This window comes from Callionymus lyra, chromosome 10 (assembly GCF_982586985.1).
Source record: "Callionymus lyra chromosome 10, fCalLyr1.hap1.1, whole genome shotgun sequence".
Classification (NCBI taxonomy): Eukaryota; Metazoa; Chordata; class Actinopteri; order Syngnathiformes; family Callionymidae; genus Callionymus; species Callionymus lyra.
The window spans coordinates 2,883,069-2,895,192 of record NC_141827.1 but is presented as its reverse complement, the minus strand read 5'-3'; the positions used below and the strand labels follow the sequence as shown (position 1 = coordinate 2,895,192).

The 12,124-nt window shown below is 40.8% G+C and overlaps 1 protein-coding gene across 1 annotated transcript in view; it reads right to left on the bottom strand.

The window, feature by feature from the left end:
* The window catches only part of grm6b (glutamate receptor, metabotropic 6b), a 32,675-nt gene extending 20,818 nt beyond the window's left edge, over positions 1-11,857 (bottom strand). The window contains exons 1-2 of the mRNA XM_087800425.1: positions 11,742-11,857; positions 6,125-6,667 (exon numbers count right to left, since the gene is read on the bottom strand). Of these exons, the coding sequence (XP_087656551.1) occupies positions 6,125-6,649 (525 nt within the window). The 5' untranslated portion in view covers positions 6,650-6,667; positions 11,742-11,857. The remainder of the gene's footprint in view (positions 1-6,124; positions 6,668-11,741) is intronic.
* Positions 11,858-12,124: the final 267 nt, after the last annotated feature.

Below are 12,124 nucleotides of genomic sequence, written 5' to 3'. Positions count from 1 at the left end.
TAAAAGAACCTCAGCACAGATGTTTCTGGACATCAATAAAAGAACCTCAGCACAGATGTTGCTGGACATCAATAAAAGAACCTCAGCACAGATGTTTCTGGACATCAATAAAAGAACCTCAGCACAGATGTTTCTGGACATCAATAAAAGAACCTCAGCACAGATGTTGCTGGACATCAATAAAAGAACCTCAGCACAGATGTTTCTGGACATCAATAAAAGAACCTCAGCACAGATGTTTCTGGACATCAAGAAAAGAACCTCAGCACAGATGTTTCTGGACATCAATAAAAGAACCTCAGCACAGATGTTTCTGGACATCAATAAAAGAACCTCAGCACAGATGTTTCTGGACATCAATAAAAGAACCTCAGCACAGATGTTTCTGGACATCAAGAAAAGAACCTCAGCACAGATGTTTCTGGACATCAATAAAAGAACCTCAGCACAGATGTTGCTGGACATCAATAAAAGAACCTCAGCACAGATGTTTCTGGACATCAATAAAATAACCTCAGCACAGATGTTGCTGGACATCAATAAAAGAACCTCAGCACAGATGTTGCTGGACATCAATAAAAGAACCTCAGCACAGATGTTTCTGGACATCAATAAAAGAACCTCAGCACAGATGTTGCTGGACATCAATAAAAGAACCTCAGCACAGATGTTTCTGGACATCAATAAAAGAACCTCAGCACAGATGTTGCTGGACATCAATAAAAGAACCTCAGCACAGATGTTTCTGGACATCAATAAAAGAACCTCAGCACAGATGTTTCTGGACATCAATAAAAGAACCTCAGCACAGATGTTTCTGGACATCAATAAAAGAACCTCAGCACAGATGTTTCTGGACATCAATAAAAGAACCTCAGCACAGATGTTTCTGGACATCAAGAAAAGAACCTCAGCACAGATGTTGCTGGACATCAATAAAAGAACCTCAGCACAGATGTTTCTGGACCTGCTTCTAAAGACACGAGCAGCTCAAACACCATTTACTTGACGAGTCGCTGTCGTCCAGGAGTCGACGCTTCCATCTGCTCAGAGGCTTAGCTGTAATTCTGTGGTTAACATCTGGAGCAGCTTTTATCTGGTCGTCCAGGCAGGTGTCGTTCATTCATGTTTGAGGATCTACACACTCGTGTGATCAGGTGATCAAAGGTCAAAGGTCAACGACATGTTGATCATTGATCGTTAAATCACTTTTATTTTTAATTGTATTTACAATTAACATTCAAATATTCTCACAGTTTGTTCATTTTTGTTTTGCAATTCCAGCCTGTGGATGGCAGCAGTATGATGACTGAGGACAAGAGGATACAGTGAGTCAAGCAGCTTTTAAAGCTGATGTTTGGACATATTTTGGTTTGAAAACCAATGTACTGGACAATACTACACTTATATACTTGTTACTACACTATCACAACACCAGAGTCAAGTAATCGACAATACTACACATATATACTTGTTACTACACTATCACAACACCAGAGTCAAGTACTGGACAATACTACACATATATACTTGTTACTACACTATCACAACACCAGAGTCAAGTACTGGACAATACTACACTTATATACTTGTTACTACACTATCACAACACCAGAGTCAAGTACTCGACAATACTACACTTATATACTTGTTACTACACTATCACAACACCAGAGTCAAGTACTGGACAATACTACACTTATATACTTGTTACTACACTATCACAACACCAGAGTCAAGTACTCGACAATACTACACTTATATACTTGTTACTACACTATCACAACACTAGAGTCAAGTACTGGACAATACTACACATATATATACTTGTTACTACACTATCACAACACCAGAGTCAAGTACTGGACAATACTACACATATATACTTGTTACTACACTATCACAACACTAGAGTCAAGTACTGGACAATACTACACATATATACTTGTTACTACACTATCACAACACCAGAGTCAAGTACTGGACAATACTACACATATACTTGTTACTACACTATCACAACACCAGAGTCAAGTACTGAACAATACTACACACATATACTTGTTACTACACTATCACAACACCAGAGTCAAGTACTGAACAATACTACACATATATACTTGTTACTACACTATCACAACACCAGAGTCAAGTACTGGACAATACTACACATATATACTTGTTACTACACTATCACAACACCAGAGTCAAGTACTGGACAATACTACACATATATACTTGTTACTACACTATCACAACACCAGAGTCAAGTACTGGACAATACTACACATATATACTTGTTACAACACTATCACTATATATCACATCTTTATATACATATAATATAATTGTGGTTTGATGATTCTAAATGGTCTGTAGATGATTGTGTGTGTGTGTGTGTGTTTAGGTGTGTGTGTGTGTGTGTGTGTGTGTGTGTGTATGTATGTGTGGGGGTGTGTGTGTGTTTGTGTGTGTGTGTGTTGATGTGTGTGTGTGTTGATGTGTGATCAAGAATAATAAATATTTTAATGCAATTTGAAACTAAATCTCTGAGGATTTGAACTGAATGATTTTCATTGGTGAATTCTTATCAACGTTTTGTGCATAAAAAATAAAGTCAAGTAAAAAGAAAACATAACCAAACTAGTTTGAAAAAGAACGTTTTAAATGACCTTGACAAGGTGACCTTTAATAAGTGGGTGTTACAAGGTTATTAGCAGCTCGTATTGAGTTGACAAACGTCGACCTTGAAGTCCTCCCACACCTTCGTTCTCTCTCCACAATCTTCTGAAACATCTCTCAGCGTCTGGATGATGCTGGTGTTGTTGTAACGATCCGAAGAATTAAAGCAAAGATTTTAAATGTTTCTTCGGAAAATAATGAAACTCGTTTGGGGTTTTAATGGTTTGATATCAAGATTTATTTATATTAAAGCAACGATATTTAAACATCAACTTAACTCTGGTGTCATTAAACATCAACTAGTATCAACTCTGGTGTCATTAAACATCAACTTAACTCTGGTGTCATTAAACATCAACTAGTATCAACTCTGGTGTCATTAAACATCAACTAGTATCAACTCTGGTGTCATTAAACATCAACTTAACTCTGGTGTCATTAAACATCAACTAGTATCAACTCTGGTGTCATTAAACATCAACTAGTATCAACTCTGGTGTCATTAAACATCAACTAGTATCAACTCTGGTGTCATTAAACATCAACTAGTATCAACTCTGGTGTCATTAAACATCAACTAGTATCAACTCTGGTGTCATTAAACATCAACTAGTATCAACTCTGGTGTCATTAAACATCAACTAGTATCAACTCTGGTGTCATTAAACATCAACTAGTATCAACTCTGGTGTCATTAAACATCAACTTAACTCTGGTGTCATTAAACATCAACTATTATCAACTCTGGTGTCATTAAACATCAACTAGTATCAACTCTGGTGTCATTAAACATCAACTAGTATCAACTCTGGTGTCATTAAACATCAACTAGTATCAACTCTGGTGTCATTAAACATCAACTAGTATCAACTCTGGTGTCATTAAACATCAACTAGTATCAACTCTGGTGTCATTAAACATCAACTAGTATTAACTCTGGTGTCATTAAACATCAACTAGTATCAACTCTGGTGTCATTAAACATCAACTAGTATCAACTCTGGTGTCATTAAACATCAACTAGTATCAACTCTGGTGTCATTAAACATCAACTAGTATCAACTCTGGTGTCATTAAACATCAACTAGTATCAACTCTGGTGTCATTAAACATCAACTAGTATCAACTCTGGTGTCATTAAACATCAACTAGTATCGACTCTGGTGTCATTAAACATCAACTAGTATCAACTCTGGTGTCATTAAACATCAACTAGTATCAACTCTGGTGTCATTAAACATCAACTAGTATCGACTCTGGTGTCATTAAACATCAACTAGTATCAACTCTGGTGTCATTAAACATCAACTAGTATCGACTCTGGTGTCATTAAACATCAACTAGTATCGACTCTGGTGTCATTAAACATCAACTAGTATCAACTCTGGTGTCATTAAACATCAACTAGTATCAACTCTGGTGTCATTAAACATCAACTAGTATCAACTCTGGTGTCATTAAACATCAACTAGTATCAACTCTGGTGTCATTAAACATCAACTAGTATCAACTCTGGTGTCATTAAACATCAACTAGTATCAACTCTGGTGTCATTAAACATCAACTAGTATCAACTCTGGTGTCATTAAACATCAACTAGTATCAACTCTGGTGTCATTAAACATCAACTAGTATCAACTCTGGTGTCATTAAACATCAACTAGTATCAACTCTGGTGTCATTAAACATCAACTAGTATCAACTCTGATGTCATTAAACATCAACTAGTATCAACTCTGATGTCATTAAACATCAACTAGTATCAACTCTGGTGTCATTAAACATCAACTACTATCAACTCTGGTGTCATTAAACATCAACTAGTATCAACTCTGGTGTCATTAAACATCAACTAGTATCAACTCTGGTGTCATTAAACATCAACTAGTATCAACTCTGATGTCATTAAACATCAACTAGTATCAACTCTGATGTCATTAAACATCAACTAGTATCAACTCTGGTGTCATTAAACATCAACTACTATCAACTCTGGTGTCATTAAACATCAACTAGTATCAACTCTGGTGTCATTAAACATCAACTAGTATCAACTCTGATGTCATTAAACATCAACTAGTATCAACTCTGGTGTCATTAAACATCAACTAGTATCAACTCTGGTGTCATTAAACATCAACTAGTATCAACTCTGGTGTCATTAAACATCAACTAGTATCAACTCTGATGTCATTAAACATCAACTAGTATCAACTCTGATGTCATTAAACATCAACTAGTATCAACTCTGGTGTCATGTAGTGAATGTTCTTCAAGACGTAGTAACTTCTCATCATGAACATGTTTTACAAGTTGCTCTGAAATCTGTACGAACAAGAGGTTACGAGAGTCCATTATGACGTAATAATGGCTTCACTCCTCCTCCAGCTGTAATCACGCTTTGTTCATACATCGAGTCCCTTTGAAGTGGAGAACATTGATGACGCGTGGTGAGAAACTTCCATGCTTGACCAATCACAGCAGAGTGAGTGTGACTCTATTGTATCACACGCACATACACACTTTAACACAAACACACATACACACTTAAACACACAGGTACATACTCACTTCAAAACAAACGCACAAACGCACATACACACTTTAACACAAACACACATATACACAGGTACATACACACTTCAACACAGACGCACATACACACTTTAACACAAACACACATACACACGTAAACACAAACACACATACACACAGGTACATACACACTTTAACACAACACACATACACACTTTAACACACAGGTAAATACGCACTTCAACACAGACGCACATACACACTTTAACACAAAGGTGCATACAGACTTCAACACAGACACACATACACAATTTAACACAAACGCACATACACACAGGTACATACACACTTTAACACAACACACATACACACTTTAACACACAGGTAAATACACACTTCAACACAGACGCACATACACACTTTAACACAAACACACATACAATCAGGTACATACACACTTTAACACAACATACATACACACTTTAACACACAGGTACATACACACTCCAACACAGACACACACACACACTTTAACACAAACACACAGGTACATACACACTTTAACACAAACACACAGGTACATACACACTTTAACACAAACACACAGGTACATACACACTTAAACACAGACACACACTGATGACACAAGAAAGTCACACACACAGAAACACACACACACAATGATGACACAATCGAGTCACACACACACACACACGATGGAAATATCTTGTAGTTTCATCTGCGGTGAGTCTTGAGTCACAAATGTTAAAAACTCCACTAAAGTAAAACCTTGAGCTGCTTCTCTCCACATGTGAGGTCGAGGGTCGTGTGAGGTCGAGGGTCGTGTGAGGTCGAGGGTCGTGTGAGGTCGAGGGTCGTGTGAGGTCGAGGGTCGTGTGTCACTCACCGCGAACAGCCTCAGCACGTTGGCGACCATGATGGACACGGAGCTGCTGGACGCCCCGATCACTCCGACCACCCTCTCGGGTTTGGGGATGATTGGCGGCTCTCCGTTGGAGCAGCGCACGTCCGAGGTGTCCTTCTGGATCAGGGCCTGGACGAAGGTCAGCGACTGCTCCAGGGCGTAGGTGTCTCTGGAGCAGGTGTCCAGGATCCGGGCTCCCAGGGTGATGTTGGGCAGCAGCTCGGGGTCACTGTTGATCTGGTCCAGGGCGTACAACATGGCCTCCAGGCGGTGGATCCCCTTCTCCCTCTTGACCTCCCCGCAGGGCACGCCCACCGGACCCCTGGAGTGCACGGGGAAGAGCCCGCCCAGCGTGATGTCCCCCTCGATCTTCATGGACTGGGGCTGGGTGCCCTGCTGGGCCCGCGAGCCCACGCCCACCAGAAGCATCCACAGAAGTCCGTGCCACGTCCTGGATCCAGAGAGTCGCCCGAGCCAGTGATGGGAGGAGCAGGACTCTGAGGTCATGATGAGGTCTACCTACACCTGAGGAGACACGTCAGGAAGTGGTTATTAGATGTTTCTAGACCAGGTTACAAAGAACTTAAACAATCAGAACAATACACAGTTAAAATACTTTAAAACATCAACATAAGACAAGAGTCTCAGACAAATCAAAGTGTCTTAAGATGTTTCTTGAAGGAGTCAGTAGATCATCAAACACAGATGTTTCTTGAAGGAGTCAGTAGATCATCAAACACAAATGTTTCTTGAAGGAGTCAGTAGATCATCAAACACAGATGTTTCTTGAAGGAGTCAGTAGATCATCAAACACAAATGTTTCTTGAAGGAGTCAGTAGATCATCAAACACAGATGTTTCTTGAAGGAGTCAGTAGATCATCAAACACAAATGTTTCTTGAAGGAGTCAGTAGATCATCAAACACAGATGTTTCTTAAAGGAGTCAGTAGATCATCAAACACAAATGTTTCTTGAAGGAGTCAGTAGATCATCAAACACAGATGTTTCTTAAAGGAGTCAGTAGATCATCAAACACAGATGTTTCTTGAAGGAGTCAGTAGATCATCAAACACAAATGTTTCTTGAAGGAGTCAGTAGATCATCAAACACAGATGTTTCTTAAAGGAGTCAGTAGATCATCAAACACAGATGTTTCTTGAAGGAGTCAGTAGATCATAAAACACAGATGTTTCTTGAAGGAGTCAGTAGATCATCAAACACAGATGTTTCTTGAAGGAGTCAGTAGATCATCAAACACAGATGTTTCTTGAAGGAGTCAGTAGATCATCAAACACAGATGTTTCTTGAAGGAGTCAGTAGATCATCAAACACAGATGTTTCTTGAAGGAGTCAGTAGATCATCAAACACAGATGTTTCTTGAAGGAGTCAGTAGATCATCAAACACAGATGTTTCTTGAAGGAGTCAGTAGATCATCAAACACAGATGTTTCTTTAAGGAGTCAGTAGATCATCAAACAGATGTTTCTTGAAGGAGTCAGTAGATCATCAAACACAGATGTTTCTTGAAGGAGTCAGTAGATCATCAAACACAAATGTTTCTTGAAGGAGTCAGTAGATCATCAAACACAGATGTTTCTTGAAGGAGTCAGTAGATCATCAAACACAAATGTTTCTTGAAGGAGTCAGTAGATCATCAAACACAGATGTTTCTTAAAGGAGTCAGTAGATCATCAAACACAAATGTTTCTTGAAGGAGTCAGTAGATCATCAAACACAGATGTTTCTTAAAGGAGTCAGTAGATCATCAAACACAGATGTTTCTTGAAGGAGTCAGTAGATCATCAAACACAAATGTTTCTTGAAGGAGTCAGTAGATCATCAAACACAGATGTTTCTTAAAGGAGTCAGTAGATCATCAAACACAGATGTTTCTTGAAGGAGTCAGTAGATCATCAAACACAGATGTTTCTTGAAGGAGTCAGTAGATCATCAAACACAGATGTTTCTTGAAGGAGTCAGTAGATCATCAAACACAGATGTTTCTTGAAGGAGTCAGTAGATCATCAAACACAGATGTTTCTTGAAGGAGTCAGTAGATCATCAAACACAGATGTTTCTTGAAGGAGTCAGTAGATCATCAAACACAGATGTTTCTTGAAGGAGTCAGTAGATCATCAAACACAGATGTTTCTTGAAGGAGTCAGTAGATCATCAAACACAGATGGTTCTTGAAGGAGTCAGTAGATCATCAAACACAGAGATGGTTCCAAAGCTTAGGAGCAACAGTCTGGAAGGATTTCTCTCCTCTGGTCCTGAAGTTCAGGAACCATCAGTAGATTCTGATCCACAGACCTCAGAGCCCGAGCTGGGGTGTAAGTCTGGATCAGATCACTGATGGAAGGTCTGACCATGAATAGATCTGAAAGTAAGAACCAGAATTTGAAAATGATCCTGAAAGAAACTGGCAGCCAGTGAAGAGTTTGAAGGAGAAATGTGAGTTCTTCTACTAGAGCGGAGAACATCCTGGTCCTGACACAGTGAACTCAACCTACAGTAGAAATAACTTGGTCCAGTGATTCCAGGAAGTTTAAAAAAAGTATTTCAGGGCAGAAGAATTTGTCATGCACGACCCATAATGCACTGCAACAGTTGAAGCTTCTATGGTGAAGTTTAAACTTAATTACATTAAAATTAAATTTCACTTTGAGCTAAAAAGTGTTTGTTGTTTAAATTTGAGATGAATTGATAAACGTGAGGCAGAAACCTTTAAAGAACCAAACTGAGTGTCATTACTATGTGTTGAAAAAGCCACTGATGGTGAAAAATGAGTGCAAAAGTAACAATCCAACTGTTGCAGTGCATCATGGGACCGTCACGAACCCTTAACCCTGTCAATCAAATCATCTGAAGTTGAAATGGTCGGCGGATCAAATGTCAATCAAACTGAAGTTGTTGTCGCACCTCCGCCCTCTGCTGCCCGGGGTTCGAGACGTTCGCTCACAACGTTTTGTCAAACATCTACCCCCCCTTTAAAGAAGGAACACTCTCAGAAATGTCGTACGAATATCGTGAAGAAACCGTCAAACGTCGTGTCGGAGTGGGCGGGGCCTGTCGCCATATATGGACTTCCTTCAGTCGTGATACTTCATTGAAATGTTTATGAATGAAACGACCTTGTTGACGTGTCGATGATGTCATGATGATGTCATGATGATGTCATGATGATGTCATGATGATGTCATGATGATGTCATGATGATGTCATGATGATGTCATGATGATGTCATGATGATGTCATGATGATGTCATGATGATGTCATGATGATGTCATGATGATGTCACTCGTACAGACGTCAGCGTTGAAGGTAAGATCAGGAGCTTCTGGGTCAACCATCCAGACTTTATGAGAAAAGTGAAAATGAAGGGATTTTGAAACATTGAGCCTCAAAGATTGACAACATGTCAATCACATGTCAATCACATGTCAATCACATCACGCTGACACTTCAGTAGCTCTAGTAGCAGTAGTTACCGGGAATCTTAAAGAATTTATGAATGATTATATCATAATAATAATATCAAAATACATTAATTAATGATAGAAAATATTCAAACAAGACAAATGTAATCTTTAAAAATACAAATAATGAAATAAAGTGTATTGATTAAATCTAATGAATAAAAAAAACAAAGTTTTAAATGTTAATTCAAGCATTAACGTCTTCGCTCTGAAGCTTCATCTACAAACGGGACGATGAGGTCTTCGCTCTGAAGCTTCATCTACGAACGGGACGATGAGGTCTTCGTTCTGAAGCTTCATCTACAAACGGGACGATGAGGTCTTCGTTCTGAAGCTTCATCTACAAACGGGACGATGATGTCTTCATTCTGAAGCTTCATCTACAAACGGGACGATGAGGTCTTCGCTCTGAAGCTTCATCTACAAACGGGACGATGAGGTCTTCGTTCTGAAGCTTCATCTACAAACGGGACGATGAGGTCTTCGTTCTGAAGCTTCATCTACAAACGGGAAGATGAGGTCTTCGTTCTGAAGCTTCATCTACAAACGGGTCGATGAGGTCTTCGCTCTGAAGCTTCATCTACAAACGGGACGATGAGGTCTTCGTTCTGAAGCTTCATCTACAAACGGGACGATGAGGTCTTCGCTCTGAAGCTTCATCTACAAACGGGACGATGAGGTCTTCGTTCTGAAGCTTCATCTACAAACGGGACGATGAGGTCTTCGTTCTGAAGCTTCATCTACAAACGGGACGATGAGGTCTTCGCTCTGAAGCTTCATCTACAAACGGGACGATGAGGTCTTCGTTCTGAAGCTTCATCTACAAACGGGACGATGAGGTCTTCGCTCTGAAGCTTCATCTACAAACGGGACGATGAGGTCTTCGTTCTGAAGCTTCATCTACAAACGGGACGATGAGGTCTTCGCTCTGAAGCTTCATCTACAAACGGGACGATGAGGTCTTCGTTCTGAAGCTTCATCTACAAACGGGACGATGAGGTCTTCGCTCTGAAGCTTCATCTACAAACGGGACGATGAGGTCTTCGTTCTGAAGCTTCATCTACAAACGGGACGATGAGGTCTTCGTTCTGAAGCTTCATCTACAAACGGGACGATGAGGTCTTCGTTCTGAAGCTTCATCTACAAACGGGACGATGAGGTCTTCGCTCTGAAGCTTCATCTACAAACGGGACGATGAGGTCTTCGCTCTGAAGCTTCATCTACAAACGGGACGATGAGGTCTTCGCTCTGAAGCTTCATCTACAAACGGGACGATGAGGTCTTCGCTCTGAAGCTTCATCTACAAACGGGACGATGAGGTCTTCGCTCTGAAGCTTCATCTACAAACGGGACGATGAGGTCTTCGCTCTGAAGCTTCATCTACAAACGGGACGATGAGGTCTTCGCTCTGAAGCTTCATCTACAAACGGGACGATGAGGTCTTCGCTCTGAAGCTTCATCTACAAACGGGACGATGAGGTCTTCGCTCTGAAGCTTCATCTACAAACGGGACGATGAGGTCTTCGCTCTGAAGCTTCATCTACAAACGGGACGATGAGGTCTTCGCTCTGAAGCTTCATCCACAAACGGGACGATGAGGTCTTCGTTCTGAAGCTTCATGTACAAACGGGACGATGAGGTCTTCGCTCTGAAGCTTCATCTACAAACGGGACGATGAGGTCTTCGTTCTGAAGCTTCATCTACAAACGGGACGATGAGGTCTTTGCTCTGAAGCTTCATCTACAAACGGGACGATGAGGTCTTTGCTCTGAAGCTTCATCTAGGAACATGTTGCAGATGAGAGTGACTCTGGGATTATGAGGAAACATCACGTGGACGTCGGTTCACAGCAGCAGCGAAGAGACTCGACAGGAAGAGTTTGTAAATATCCCAACAATAGAGAATCATCAGAGACACCAGCAGGTGTTTCCTGAGCTGCAGACTCTGAACCAGGTCTCCACAGATGGTACCGTTGAACGGACCAGAAGATGAGGAGCAGGTGCAGGTGAACACAACAAGATCCTTCAAGTCTTCAGCATCAGAACATTCCCAGCAGGAAACATGTTCTTCTGAAGCATCAAAACAAACATGCGATGATGAAAGTTGGACGAGTCTCACCTGCCCATCATTCAAGTCTTCATCACATGGTCCGACAGGTGATCACATCTCCACCTCTCCTCCCGAACCTCCGTCAATCCTCGCTCTCCTCGATCTCTCCACAGAACATCCGCTGAAACGATCACTTCTCAAACTTCAGCGTATCATAGCGAGTCGAGGGGAAAAAAGCTGCAACATTACGACGGCGAGATTTTACAAATCACTGTCAAATCCCTTAAAAGCTCTCACTCGCTCGCCCTCTCTCTCTCTCTCTGTCCAGGCACTCCTCCTCCTCCTCCCTCGCTCTTGCTCTCCGCTCAACCCCTTCTCCGGGAGCACTAATGGCCACAGATTGGGATTATCATGCAGGCGTCTGTGAAGAAAGCACGAGGTGGTCCAGAGCG